General features: G+C 45.8%; 1 protein-coding gene across 1 annotated transcript in view; it reads left to right on the plus strand.

Annotated features, from left to right (window-relative positions):
• Positions 1-12,868, plus strand: part of Pik3ap1 (phosphoinositide-3-kinase adaptor protein 1) — a 118,512-nt gene extending 105,644 nt beyond the window's left edge. Inside the window, exons 15-17 of the mRNA XM_052712888.1 lie at positions 2,657-2,727; positions 3,815-3,951; positions 10,776-12,868. Of these exons, the coding sequence (XP_052568848.1) occupies positions 2,657-2,727; positions 3,815-3,951; positions 10,776-10,833 (266 nt within the window). The 3' untranslated portion in view covers positions 10,834-12,868. The remainder of the gene's footprint in view (positions 1-2,656; positions 2,728-3,814; positions 3,952-10,775) is intronic.
• The last annotated feature ends 1,706 nt before the right edge of the window (positions 12,869-14,574 follow it).

The following is a 14,574-nucleotide window of genomic DNA, read 5'->3' on the forward strand; positions in this document are numbered from 1 at the left end:
TAGAGCTAGTTCATTAGTAGGGAGGGAGAGTGGGGGAAGCCAGACTCAGAGCCACCAGCTGCCCTTTACCCTGGAGTCACACCCTGCGAGCACCACTATTTTTATTATGACACAGCTGTCATGTCTTGGGAACCACAGAAAGGCAATTGCGGGTTAAACCTGGTTATAACTAAGTAATTAAGACCCAGTAATTAGTGATATGTTTAAGAGAACAAAAGCTTGATTGTGGAACACAGTTGACCTTCTTGTAGATTATCTGGCCCAAGGGTTATATGGTCATTTTTTCCCCTCTCTCTTTTATACTCACCGGAGACAGAAAGATTAAAAGAACCAGATCCTGTCTGTTGAGGCTTGTAATGGAGGAAAGTACAAAAACAGCATGAGTTAGATGCTAGTCTGAGCCTTCTTCCCTGACAACAGAGATGCAGCACTGTCTCCCTCCCCCTGCCATGAGAGCAGAGTATAGGGCCAAGACCAGAGAGTGTTACCAACTGTGTAGCCTAGGGAACTATGGGTCAGTCATGAGCCCAGAGGGGAGATACTATCAGGGGGCTGAGGTTTAGAGGCAAATATTGTGGTTATAGGTTTAGAAATGCCAAGGGAAGGGATAATGGGAGCTGATGAGTATGAATTTCCAGTCATGGAACCGGTGCCTATGAGGGCTTTTACTTCTTGCTGATGGAGAATCTTCAGAACACTGTGGGGTTCACTGTGGAGACTGTGAGAGATAGTAAATGATGACACTTGAAAGCTCGGGCACAGGGCATGGGGAGCCAGAAGCTCAGGCACGGGGCATGGGGACCCGGAAGGTCAGGCACGGGGCATGGGGACCCGGAAGGTCAGGCACGGGGCATGGGGACCCGGAAGCTCACAGATTGTTTCTAGCTGGGGAATCTGGAGAGTTTTGATAGCATTTGTTCCAAGCATGGGTTCTGAGGAGGTTTGAGCCTTGGGGGCAGCAGTTGGCTGGAGGAGGGGAAGAAAGGACATTTTGGTGGGTGAGCAGGGTTATGAGTGTAAATTGAATAGAAAGAGGCTGGGTCAAGTGTTCCTAAAGAACAAACCAAATCCCCCGGGTTAGAGAAATATTTTGACAGATTTAAAAACTGCGTTGAGCCGGGCGGTGGTGGCGCACACCTTTAATCCCAGCATTCGGGAGGCAGAGGCAGGCGGATCTCTGTGAGTTCGAGGCCAGCCTGGTCTACAGAGCAAGATCCAGGAAAGGCGCAAAGCTACACAGAGAAACCCTGTCTCGAAAAACCAAAAAAAACAAAAAACAAAAAACTGCGTTGAGGGCTGGAGAGATGGATCAGTGATGTTGAGCACTTGATGGTTCAATTCCCAGCACCTACATGGTAGTTCCTAGTCATCTGTAACTCCAGTTCCAGGGGACCTGATCCCCTCTCCCGACCTTGAGAGCACCAGGCACACATGTGGTACATACAATGCAGACAAAATACTCACACATAAAATAGAATGAATAGATCTAATAAAATGCTTTTAAATCTGGGGCTGGAAAGATGACTCTTCAGTTGATAGCACTTGCTACTTCTGGAGAGGACCCAGGTTCAGTGTGTAGCCCCCATATGACAGTTCACAGCCATCTATAACTTAATTTTCAGGGGCTCTGACACCATCTTTTAACCTCTGTGGACAACAGGCATGCACATGGTGCACAGACATACAAGCAGACAAACACATTCATAAAATAAAAATAAATATTTTTTAAAAAAATTTGCCTCCAATAACACACACTTGTAAGCTCAGCATTTGGGAAACAGAAACAGGAGGATGGCCACAAGTTCAGGGCCAGCCTTGTCTACATATATAGCAAGCTCCATGCCAGCTATGGCTAGGCAATGAGACTCCACCTCAAAACACAAACTTAAATCCTAAAATTCATCTCCTTAGTTCTACCTGATTTTACACTGACTATCACACTGAATAACACACATTTCCAGAGAGTTCTATGAGCTAGTGCTATTTTAATAATACAGGTAATAAATTCCTAACTGAAAAGGTTTTCACACAGAATTCCTACTGCGAGCGTAAATTATACGTTTGAATTTGCACTGTGTATTTCTGTTTTTGTAGTTCTGGGGATTGGACCCAGGACCTTGTGCATGCTAGCAAAAGCTTTACCGCTGAGCCACACCCACAGCCATGCCTTTTGTCTGGTGATGGCACGTAATCTCTTATTCGAAGGTGCATCTGTGTCCTGCATACACCCCCATCCTGTAATTCTTAATTAAGCAGCAAGACCATGGTAACAAAACCAGCTTGCAGCTTTAGAGCAACTGAGACCCTGAGTACCTCTGCTTCTGTGTCTGCCAGATCAAAGCTCTAATATCAAATAGGATTTTCAAAGGGATTAAACGGCAATCATGCTCTGGAAAGCACTCCGCGAGCGGTAAGTCCTGGGTAAATGGTAGCTATTAAGCCCAAAGTGGTCATCAGAAAGCAAACCATTCTGTGTGATGCTGACAGAAAAACTGAACTCTAATGAAACGGCTTAAGGTGGTTACACTTTGCAGCCTCTTGTCTTCGTGGTTTGTGTACTGTTTCTATCGCTATAAATAACTTAGGGCTGCAGCTCCGCATCTCGCTTTCTCCTGAGAGAATCCACAGTCCCGCTGATGTTGTTTCTGCTCTTTAGGCAGCACAAGTAACCGATCAAGCACAAGGAGCCTCCTCAGCGTGAGCAGTGGGATGGAGGGTGACAATGAGGTGAGAGTCTGGACTTCCACTCTGTCTCTTTGGTCTCGGGGGTCATTTGATCACAAGAGAGAGGAATCCATGGGGGAAGGAAGCCACACACCAAAGGTCACACGTTGCAGGATGCTGTTCATATGAAATAATGTAGACTGGGAAAATCCAGAGGGACAGAGTGAGGGTTGGTGGCCGGCAGGGATGGAGGGCGGAGGGAATGGAAAGAACTGCTTAATGAGTTTGGGGTTTTCCTTGCAGGTGAGGATAATGTTTTGAGACTAGATAGAGGTGGTGGCTGCATAAAACTATGAATGTGACAAAGCCATTTTACTTTGTAATGGTTGACCTATGGCTATATGGATTTTGCTTCAGTATAAAGGAAGGAAAGTGAGGAAGGGGGGAGCATGGATAGAGATAGATAAATCTACCCAGACTACTGAAATCAGAAGTGGGTGTCTGCAGGAAGGAGCTGTGGGAGAGCTGGGGGTTCCAGGGGGCAGTATCCTGCTGGGCCTAGATCAGGAGCCTGCGTCATGCTGTATGGAGCCATGGGATTGTCCTGTATGTCCCGGGTCCAGGGTATTTGGTCTCTGATTTCACCCCTGTCTGTACACTGGCCTTTCCTGCATTTCTGCATGGATGGTGGCATGGTCTCCAGACAGCGAGGAGTCTCCTGAGCCGAGAGGTTCAGCGGCTCTAGGGGAAGGCCACATTTCAAGTTGACCCATTGGTGTCAGTGTCTGTCTTGACCTGCTGACCGGTGGCTGGTTTGAGCCCAAGGGGTCATGTGAGTCACCACTAACCCTGAAGACTCGGGAGAATGGGTCTTAGGGAAGACACTCCTGTAAACTTGCAGGCGGTATTAGCAGACAGCAGACCACACTTGGAGAAGCAAGGATTTTGAGTTTAGGCAATTTGTGACAATCTGGGTAAAGCTATGTTCCTAGACTACACCAGAAGGATGCAGAAAACTACCATTGGCACTGGGTTGGCTCCCGGTTTGGGAACAGCCTAACGATGGCGAGGGCTGTCCCTTGGTGCCCAGCTACGGATGTTCATGTGCTTTCTGTGATAGCCACCTTTGTTTTCATCTTGCACGCTACAGGATAATGAAGTCCCTGAAATCACTCGCAGTCGCAGCCCAGGTCCTACCCAAGTGGACGGAGCACCAGTTGTGACCGGAACACCGGTTGTGACCCTTGAGAGGCCCCCCAGGGTGCCTCCTCGAGCTGCTTCACAGAGGTAACACTGAAGTAGATGTGAACTTTCCTTCTCACTCTCTTAACTGTAAAGGCGAAGAGGATTTAGGACCATCTAGACCAAAGAACGAGGACAGAGCTAATGGAAATACCTGTAGTTGACATATTTCACCATGGTCTCTTCAGTAAAAAGTGATACTTTATTCTGTTGCGAATATCAGTATATCATAACTTTTTGTTTGCTTCTTTTGCCATTGATTTTAAAGCAGGCTTTATTTTATTTATTTATTTATTTTGTTTTTTTTCAAGACATGGTTTCTCCGCTTTGGAGCCTGTCCTATAACTCACTCTGTAGACCAGGCTGGCCTTGAACTCACAGAGATCCGCCTGCCTCTGGGATTAAAGACGTACTCCACCACTTATTTATATATTTTTAAATCAGGTGTAGGTATGTGTATCTGCATGTGTGTATGTGCACATGGACTCAAGAGAGGTCAGAAACACTGGATTTCCTGGAGCTGGAGTTACAGAGAGTTGTGAACCACGTGATGTGGGTACTGTGAACCAAACACAGATCCTCTGGAAGAGCAACAACTGTTTTTATCTGCTGAATCATCTCTCCAGCACCCTGCTCTTGATTTTTTTAAAGATAGGGCCTCACTATGTAACCCAGGCTAGTTTCCAACTCTCAATCCTCCTGCCTGAGCCTCCTGAAAGTTAGGATTATATGGGCATGAACCACTATGCCCAGCTTAGTTGCTCACACTTTAAAGTGTGATGTGAATATAACTATCAGCTTTTAAAATAATTTTTTTAGTTTTATGTTTTAATTTTTTTTTCATCTTTGTGTATGCATGTGTCTCTCTGTGTGAAGCACCACATGCATACAGGTACCCATGGAAGCCAGAAGATAGTATTGTTCCCCTGGAACTGGAGTTACAGGTGGTTGTGAGCCACTCAATGTGAGTGCTGAAAAGAAAATTTGGGTCCTCTAGAAGAAAAGCAAGTACTCTTAGCTGCTTAGACATCTCTCCAGCTTCTAAAACAATTTTTAGTTTTTTATTCATACGTGTGTATGTATGTACATATTTGTGTGTGAATGTCTTTTCCACTGAACCTAAAGCTTAGAGATTGGCTATACTGGCTGGCTGGCAAGTGCTCAGGGTCCTTCTGTTTGCCTCCCCTGCTGGGATTACAGATGCGTGTGGCCATGCCCAGGTTTTTATAGGAATGCTAGGGATCTAAACTCAGTTCCCGGTTCTTGCATTGCAAGTACTTTAACAAATGAACCGTCTCCTCGGCCCCCTGAATAATTTGTATCTGTCTGTCTAGAATTTAGCTCATAGTTTTGAGTTCCCTCGGCTGTATTGAGGGTTCTGGGCTTCTCAGGAACAGAAGATAAAATTAGAAGTAAAAATGAAGGCAAAAACCAGACTGGTCTGGGAGTGAACAAGGCTCTGGACCTCTCTCATGGGGTTAAGTGTCCTGCTATCACTCATTAGCTTGGATGAGTTTTTTTTAACTTTTGTGTACCTCACTATTCTCGTCTATAAAATGGAGTTACTAATTGAACTTCCTCATGGAGTTGTGAGGGTTGAGTCCTTGGCCTGTGGCGAGAGACGAGGAGTATGAGGATACGTTTGTACAGGAGAGGAGCAGACATCTGGGGTTTCGAAGATGAACCCAGACTCGTGAGACTCACTTATTGGGCTCTTATGTACGACTGGGTTCAGTTAGTATAGGGGCCTCGGGAGGAACATTCTTTGTGGTCTGTGGAGTAACAGAAAGCATGGTTCAAGCGGGCTAGTAGAGCTGCCATGCAGAAAGGAGGGCTTGGATGTGAAGCCCAGGCTTGTGCTAGGGGGTCCATTCTTTGATAGTTAAGATACAGTGTGTGAAAAAAGAGGAAGGCTTTTTGCATATTTAAATGTAAATAAAGCTCATCTGTGGGATTTGCTGAGAAAAGTGCAACAGAAAGGCCTTCTGTCTGGCGTGCTGTGCCTCTCAGTCTCTCCACTTTTGCCTGTGCTCATTACTGCCTCTCCAGCTGCTCCCAGCGACATTCCTATACTGACACCTGCTGCATGAACATCTGACAGCCCCAACCTGCGCTGCAATCATAGGCATGTTTCCCTGGCACAGCCTGGGAGATACACATTAGCATGGTCCTACTCCCAGAAGGAATGCATGTGATAGCTCAAGCCTGTGCCCTGGGTTTGTATTATGATGTTTGAAAGTTGCTATGTATTTGGTATGCGTGTCGGGGGAGGGGGATGCTTTGCAGAAGTGATTACGGTAATAAATGATATTATTTAATGACTGCTTACTTTGTGGCAGTGTTTATGTCAAGCACACTAAGTGCATTACTTACTTAATGCTCTCCAAAGCCTGTTTTAGAATGATCACAGGTGTAGAGGCTGAGGCTAGGAAACGGGTGAAGAGATGCTCTGGTTGACAGACTTGGCTTTCTAGTCATTATGTTACACCTGGCCAAGAAAATCTAGGTGTCAGAAAGGAGGATGGCCAAGATCCAAGACTTTTTCATCCCTGAAGGTTGAGAACGCTGGAGCCCCTTGTCTAATTGTACCAAGAGATGAGGCGGCAAGCTTGAAAACACAGCCGTAGGCTCCTGCAGGGTTTTGTTATTGTGGTCACTGCTGTTAATGGAAGAGAAAAGGAGCGCAGTCAGGAAAAGAGCTCCCAGAAATGAAAAGATGGAAATTGTATGAGAAGAGGCGGGAGATGGGTTGTCTGGGGAGCTGGGAAGTATGCTGTGATAAAAATAGGGCGAGCATAGGACTAAAACACTTTGCTAAACAAACGGTGTTTGTGGAGACCTGCAATTAACAGAACTCAAGACTTGTGTGCATTTTTGGTTCGCAAAGGATCTGCAAGTTTGTGCTTGCACTATAAGGATGTGTGCAGGTTTCAGGATAAAAGTGAGGCAGTCCTTGAGCAGAGAATGGAGTGAGTCCCTCTCTGACTGTCCTGAATGGCTGACCTGCTGATAGACACAAGGGAGGCTGACTCCACCCTTCTGAGAACCTGTAATCCCACGCTGTCCTCAACTTTCTCCTCTCGCTGGTACAGCCTCAGTTCCACATGACCCTAGCTTTGGCCAGTTCTTCTGCTGGTTTCACTTACTGTTCACAGAGTCTCAGTTGCTGCCAGCAGACAGCCTGGCGCCTCCATCTCCACCTTCTGCTTCCTGCTGTTAGCTGGGGACCTGAACTCGCATGTTCCATGGGTGTCTCAGATACAGCCAAGCATCGGACTCACCAAGCCACCCTCCACTTTCTACCCCAAGCGACTTCCTCATGAGTTCCCAAGCCTGGGGCAGAGACACCATTCTCCCCCTTTCCCAAGTCCCAACCCTGGGAATCGATTTGGATTCCCACCTCTCATAGCTCCCACATCCAGTGTCTCTCCAGGCACTGTCCATTCCGCTGCCCTTTCATCAATCAGACATGCTCCCCCTTCCCATCTACCTCATCCTCGAGACCCACACTTACCTCACTGCCCTGGGGGTCCCTCCTCCACACTGCACTCAGGTGCACTTTCTAGAACAGAAGCAGCTGATGATGCCATTTCCTGTAGGAACTTCAGAATTGGATTCTGTGTGTTTTAGTGTGTCCTGGCCCTGTCCAGCCGCAAGTTGCTTCATTCTTCTGTGCTCATCCCTCTTCCACCGCTCAGATGTTCTCAGGAACGTATACTATCTCTCCAGTACAATTTCTTCCTTTCCTCAGAAGGTTCTCTCTCTACTCCCTTCCATTTTCTGTACATCCTTTAGTCCACACATCCTTCTAGGAAGCCTTTGCTGACAGACCCACACTGTGTGATTCTTCTACTTCGGGTTCTCTAGTCTATTATATCCCATATTACAAACATTGTTTATGTGTCTCTCCTCAAAAGGATAGTGACCTCTGTGAGAGCAGCAATTATGTGCATCCCTCTGAGGATGATCTTAGGGTTCCTTGTTTTGTTCTTGTTCCTTTTTATTTTTTTTTGACGAGGTCTCTCTTTGGCCTGGAGCTTGCAGAGTAGGCTAGGCTGAGTGGCCAGCAAGCCACAGGGGTCCCTCTGTCTCTGCCTCCCCAACACTTTGATTACAAGCACCCCACCATGACGTGCCCAGGTTTTTACGTGGGATTCAGCTCAGATCCTCACACTTGCATGGCAAGTGCTTTAATCAATAGGCTATCTCTCCAGACATAGAAATTTCTTTTGATTGTATATTTTTTCCTGTTCTTCTCCATGTCTGTCATAGTAACAGACACATATTGGGAACTTAATAAATACTTGTTATGCAAAGAGAGTGGTATTGCTTGGGTTGGACTTCCTAAGCTCTTGGGCAATTAGCCATCAAGCCAGGTGTGGTGCCTATAAATCCCAGCACTATGGAGGCTGAGGCAGGAGGATTGTCAGGATTTTGAGGCTGGCCTGGTCTATGTAATAAGAGGCTGTTTCAAAACAAAGCAAAGCAAAAAAAAAAAATCAGTTGCATTCTAGGGAATTTGAAAGTTATATTAAATGGTATGTACAGGCACATTAGGGCATACCTGCTAAAGCCCCGCTTTCAAAGAACACCACCATCATCAGGGTTGCTGGGTTCTTGAGCCAAACTCATCACCAGTAAAAACTCACCCTGGAGTAAAAGTAGCCAGTGTGCAGGTGTCTCCAGCTTTGGCTTCTTGGCGCCTGAGAAGGCAGTCTGCACAGACCACTCCCGGTTTGGACATAATATCCTTCCATTTCCATGGTCTAGTATACCCGTTGTCATGAATTCATCTCCCTGAGACAGGGTTTCTGATCTTTTGCTGGAGCGGTCCATGAAAATGAAACTAAATTGATGTGCTTGCAGGTGTGTCAATGTGACAGCAAGCTGAGAGAGAGGACCAGAGGGCACAGGGACTGTCTCACAGAGGAAGACAGACTGAAAGGTCTATGGGGAAAGGTCTAAGACCAGACCATTTATCTTCATAGTGAGATTTCTAGCTTAACTTTCTGAGCACCTACTCTAGGCCAGACACAGTGCTGCTGACTAATCTCCAAGTCATCTCTAAGTGTCCACCCACATACCTTGATTGGGCAGATGAGAAAACAGGGTCATCCAAGTTCAATTTTTCACACACACACACACACACACACACACACACACACACACAGAGAGAGAGAGAGAGAGAGAGAGAGAGAGAGAGAGAGAGAGAGAGAGAGAGAGAGAGGTGTATGTCAATATCCACACTTAGCTGTCCCTTAAGGTCTGAGCTGTGCCTATCGAAGAGTACAGCCTTCCAATTTTGCCCCTTGGCTTTCTCATGCACACATATACAGTGTGTCTTGATAGCCACACCCATGCTCTTACCTGCTGTTTGCCACACACAGGAGTGTGAATTGTGGGCAAATGTTTGTAGAAAGGAAGGAATGACCTAAACTTGCTTACGTGGTATGGCCTAAACCATAGTTCATAGGGCAGGAGACTGGGAGACGGAAGGACACGTTCTTTTGTTTTCACTGGATAAATCCCAGCAATTCAGCGACAAACACACAAGCCCCTCTACTCCTGGGGACCAGAGCAGGCCTCCTGTGGACATCTGTGTTATTCTTTGCCATGTCTGACTCCCTCTCTTGTTCCTGAGACAGCCCTGCCATTTCCAGCTCTTGTCATTTCCTTGACCTGTTCAAAAGCGGTGTTCAGGAGGCATTTAGCAAATATTTACTCACAGATTCATTCAGTCATGGACTATGCAGCTCCAGGGTTACATAGTTCAATTACAGCACCCAACAAAGCTCTCTTTCTGGATGTATTGATTTGCTTCCTGGAGATTAAATATTGGTTTTACAGCACACACGTAGAAATACCATCTGCAATCATTGAACCGATGTGTAAATAGACCCACCCTGGTCTACCTGGAGCGTCACTTAGGACTTTACAAAAATCCAAGCAGAAGAGCATGAAGAGGGGCTTTTAGGTGGGCACGCACAGAGTTGGAACAATCCTTAATGATCCAATGAGGAAGTGAGAAGCTGGCATTGGAATTCTCTGTCCCTCTTTCAGCTGGCTTCACTATGACAGTGAGTCTCTACCCAGGCTGCCTATTGGAATGACTGGCATTTTAACATCTAGACTCTATTGTTATTTAGGTACAACAAAGTCAACAGAACAGGAGACGGCTGCTATTGAAAAGATAGTTTGCTAGATTCATGGTTCTCTGGAGCATGGGGGTACCACACCACTGGGGTTCATTCTGGGACACATGCATGTTGATCCGGAGGCAGAGGGGACAAAGGTCAGACATGGACATGAGCTTTTCATTGTGGTTCTCATGAGAAATAGTGAGTAGGGAGGGCCAAACAGACCTGGGATCCCTAGTTTGGATAATTGTAATAGGTGCTGAAGCAGTGGGGCTATCTCTGTTTGTCTGGGAGCTGACCCTGGGATGATAAGGGCAAATTGATAGTGGCCCCAAGGAGGCAATTGGGGCATTAGTTATCTGAGAGAAATGCAGTCCCTCCAGGGTCAACAAGACCCAAGGGTGACAAAGCAACAGAAAATAAAAGGCTTAGTTAACCAAGGGCTTTGTGACACGGATACTATTGAAAAGTTTTTATACTGAGCTCAAGAAATTGTGATGAATGGGGCTGGAGCCTGGGAATTGGCATTCGTCACTAGCTCCATTGGTGACCCTTATGTTCAGGGACTAGAAACCATGACATCTATGTCATTCAGACATCTGTAGTGTGTCTTGACTCCTTAACTAAAGGAGGTGTCTTTTGCATAGCTCTTCAAAGTAGCCACAGGTTGTGGATACTCAAGAATGCTTTGATTTGGTTAATTTTTGAGAGTTGCTTTATCTTTCTTTGCAGGCCTCCAACCCGGGAGCCCTTCCATCCTCCTCCACCAGTTCCCCCCAGAGGTCGCTGATTTCACCTCCTAAATCCAGCCTACTTCAGGACTTTTAAGACTTGCAGTTTTCAGCCTGTTGATAAAGTCTTCCTCTTGAGTATTCTGCATGACTACGGACCTTGACAGCCACCAACACTGCTGATGTTGCAGCCCTGCTGGTTTGGGTGTCCCTTGAAGACATGGAGGCATGGTGAAATCTGAGACTAAAGACTTCGTTCAATGTCGCCAAGGATACTGGTTCACGTTCTTGTTTGCCAAAAGGATGAAGACTCTATCAAAATACTTACCTCTCATATCCTATAGCAGGAGCCTAACAGGGTGGATGGAAACGTACTTAGCAAATGAGCATACTGTAGTAAACATGGATTAGTCCATACATACCGGCTAGTCCAGTCTACTTTCTAGGAGGGATTATAGCACTTCCAGCAAAAGAAGTGGCCCAACTCTGAAGTAGTTCTTCCACATTTCTGTGTATGTGCTGGGGCTGGTCACATAACAAAAAGCTTCAACTGATTTTAGAAAGGGGTTAAACCGGATTCCTTTCCCACTGTTGACATCTGAGGTCCCCCAGAAGTATGGAACTAAGAGAAGGCAGGTGGTTCTCTGTCATCACACTTTCCCCTCTTACATGTGTGTGTGTATGTTTGTATGTCTGTGGAGACCAGGGGCAGGGGCAGACCTCTTCACCGACCCCTCTCCATCTGTTCACTGAGGCAGAGTCTCTCAACTGGACTCAGGGATTGTTGACACAGCTCATCTAGCTTGCTCCAGGGATCCTCTGTCTCCACTCTTCTGGTGCTGAGATCCATGCCCCCTTGACATCTGTGTGGATGTGGGAATCTGAGCTCAGGTCCTCAGGCTTGAACAGCAAGCACTTTATCTAATGACCCATCTCCCCAGCCCATCACCCCATTTTCTGTCTCTATGAGTCAATCCTCTTTTAAGAGCTCCCCAATGTAGAAATATAAGCATACCTGACTATCAACTGGCCTTCCAGAAGTTTCCCCCTGACATATCACTCAGGTACGGGACTACCAGGTACTGCTTTCATTTGGGGCATTTATACCTCTTATGCTGTCAAACTAGTTGCCAGGAAACCACTGAAAATGGCCAGAACCAGAAGCTTGAGGTACTAGGTATCCCATTTATAAGTCTGTGGCCTTTATAGTTCTGGCCATAAAGAAAGAGAAGGACCCTTGACTTTTTCTCTCTTGAGGAGCCTGAAGTGGTGGGAGAAAAAGGCTAAAATATTTTCTCTCAGACTTACTACTGTTACGATGTACAGTTACCATTAGGCCTGGTCAATATGTTCAGAGAGCAGAGAACTGTAGCCATGCTATGAATTGTGAGTTCCTGTTCTATAAACCTACCTTCAAATCACAGATCCTTAATCTCACCCGTGCATACAGCAAACTTAGCAGAAGCATTTCTTTGTAAAAGGCACAGGTAATATGGTTGCTTCTCATGAAATCATTGTCCAGTCCCACATAGATGTTATTATTGATCTGTTCCTGTGTATTCTTACTGGGTCCTTTTCTCATAATTAAAGGTTCTTCTTCAATCTCATTCCTCCGTCGAACACTTCCTGAACTTAACTTCTGGGGGACCCTTGAGTTGTTGTGTGTAAAACCCACCATTGATCATGTCCACCATGTGAGAATATTTTCACAAAGTATCCCATAGAGAACCTGGAACATGGTGATCATTCTGCAAATGTGCTCCCTCAACCCTCCTGTCACTTGTTTGGGAGAAATAAGAGACTATCACACAAAAGAACAAAAAATGACAACATTGGTGTGGTTGTCTTCCTGTTGTTTTTGGCCTCCATCTTGAGGATTTTGATAAAAGATTGATATCTCTTTATCGTAAGCCCCTTTTTGGAAACCAAACTTAGGTTTGTGTACATACTCTGGCAACAAGTTTGATAATAACATGCCAAGGCCTGCCAATGGTATTAGCATCGTGTATACATGGCATTGTTTGTGCAATGTTTGGATATATAATTGTATTTTATTCTTGTCTTAAAATAAATAGAAAACAAAATTGAAAGTGCTTTTTGAGGACCCGGGTCTGATGAATGTGATACACTTGGGAGGGACATAGACCTGATGCGAGTCCCAAGTGGCCAGTCTGAAGTCCTGAGGGGACGGCCACTGCACCATCAAGCTGGTCTGAACAGTGTTATCAAAGAATGTTCCTAATGGTGAGAATGAATTCTTATTACTTAGAAATAGAACCACACATCAAAGCACATATTTATTCACCCTTTATACACACAACATATTTACCTACATGTTTAGGAATACATTTTATATAATAAAAACATGGAGCTGAGCAGTAATGGCTTACGCCTTTAATCTCAGCACTCGGGAGGCAGAGGCAGGTGGATTTCTGTGAGTTCGAGGCCAACCTGGTCTACAGAGTGAGTTCTGGGACAGCCAGAGCTGTTACACAGGGAAACCCTGAGAGAGAGAGAGAGAGAGAGAGAGAGAGAGAGAGAGAGAGAGAGAGAGAGAGAGAGAGAGAGAGAGAGAGGAGAGAGAGAGAGGAGAGAGTTGAGAGAGAGAACACCATGGATTTTTTTTTTTTCTTTAACACAGTGAGGACCAGAACTACAGTATAAGTAGGCATGTGAAGAGATGGTCTCCAGATCTTCTCTCTGGTACATTGACAATAGTTCTTCTACCATTTTCCTTCCTCAAGATTTTACCAGAGTCGTGTTCACGGCAGTTACATTTGCTCCTAACTATCGATAGAAGCAAACTGACCTCCAGGAACTCAGTCAGCCAGCACCTTTCCTTCATCTTGTGTTAAAATCTAGGCACAGATAACCAACTACGTAAGTAACAAAGTACAAAGACTGAGAGACTAAATGTGAACGAGAGGTTGGCCTTCCCAGCAAATAATTTAATTCGGCATATGTACCAGATGCCGATGACCCTTTGTGCTTCGCTGTGGCCGAACAAAGAATGTGCATCCAGACCACTCTAATGACTGGTTTTACAGATCAAGTGGATCCTTACCTTCCTGATCCTTTGTAATTAAAAACAAACGAACACAAGGGCTAGCCTAGCCAGCCCACTAATGCCCCGATAGAGTCCTCTCCTCCATGCACCAGGGAAGCCAGGGGATATTCTGAGCTCCTCCTTCAGGAAGTAGTGTGCAAGTTCCACCTGCTTCGTGGAGGAAGTAATAGCAACAGATTTGTTTCTGAGAAAGATGAGGGCTAAAATCTGAAATTGGAGGACTCTGCCTGGAAAATATTTGGGTGCGTATGTAAATTGTTTTTTGGTTTCCAAGCAAGTTATTAAGAATATGAAATGGTCTTCATTCACTCCTGCTGGAAGGACACCAGGCTTCCCAGGGGGGTGAGAGGATGAGTAGGAGGCTGTAAGATGGATTTACAATTCTCAGGCACAACTTGGAATTCATTTTCTCAGAAAAAGGAAGGTTCCCAGGCTGGCCTGCCAAAGCTCATTTAATCCACAGAATAGAAGACAGTTTTATCTTTCTACGCCATAAGAGTCAGCGTGGTAGAAGGACTCGAATCTTTATTTGGCAGGCAGGAAGCTTGACTTGTATTTCAGTCAGCTGTCCACGGAGGAGTTCACATCACGACTTCACAGCAGCGTGCCGCATCACCTCGGAAGCACAGAACTGTGCAGTCAGTAATGCTCCAGGTCGCCTCGAGTCTGAAAGACCAAGGCCAAGGTAGGGAACCCCTTCTGAAGAAGCGTGGAGGCAGCCTAATGGAGTCAT

This window comes from Peromyscus californicus, unplaced genomic scaffold (genome assembly GCF_007827085.1).
Source record: "Peromyscus californicus insignis strain IS unplaced genomic scaffold, ASM782708v3 Scaffold_4__1_contigs__length_199733344, whole genome shotgun sequence".
NCBI lineage: Eukaryota > Metazoa > Chordata > Mammalia > Rodentia > Cricetidae > Peromyscus > Peromyscus californicus.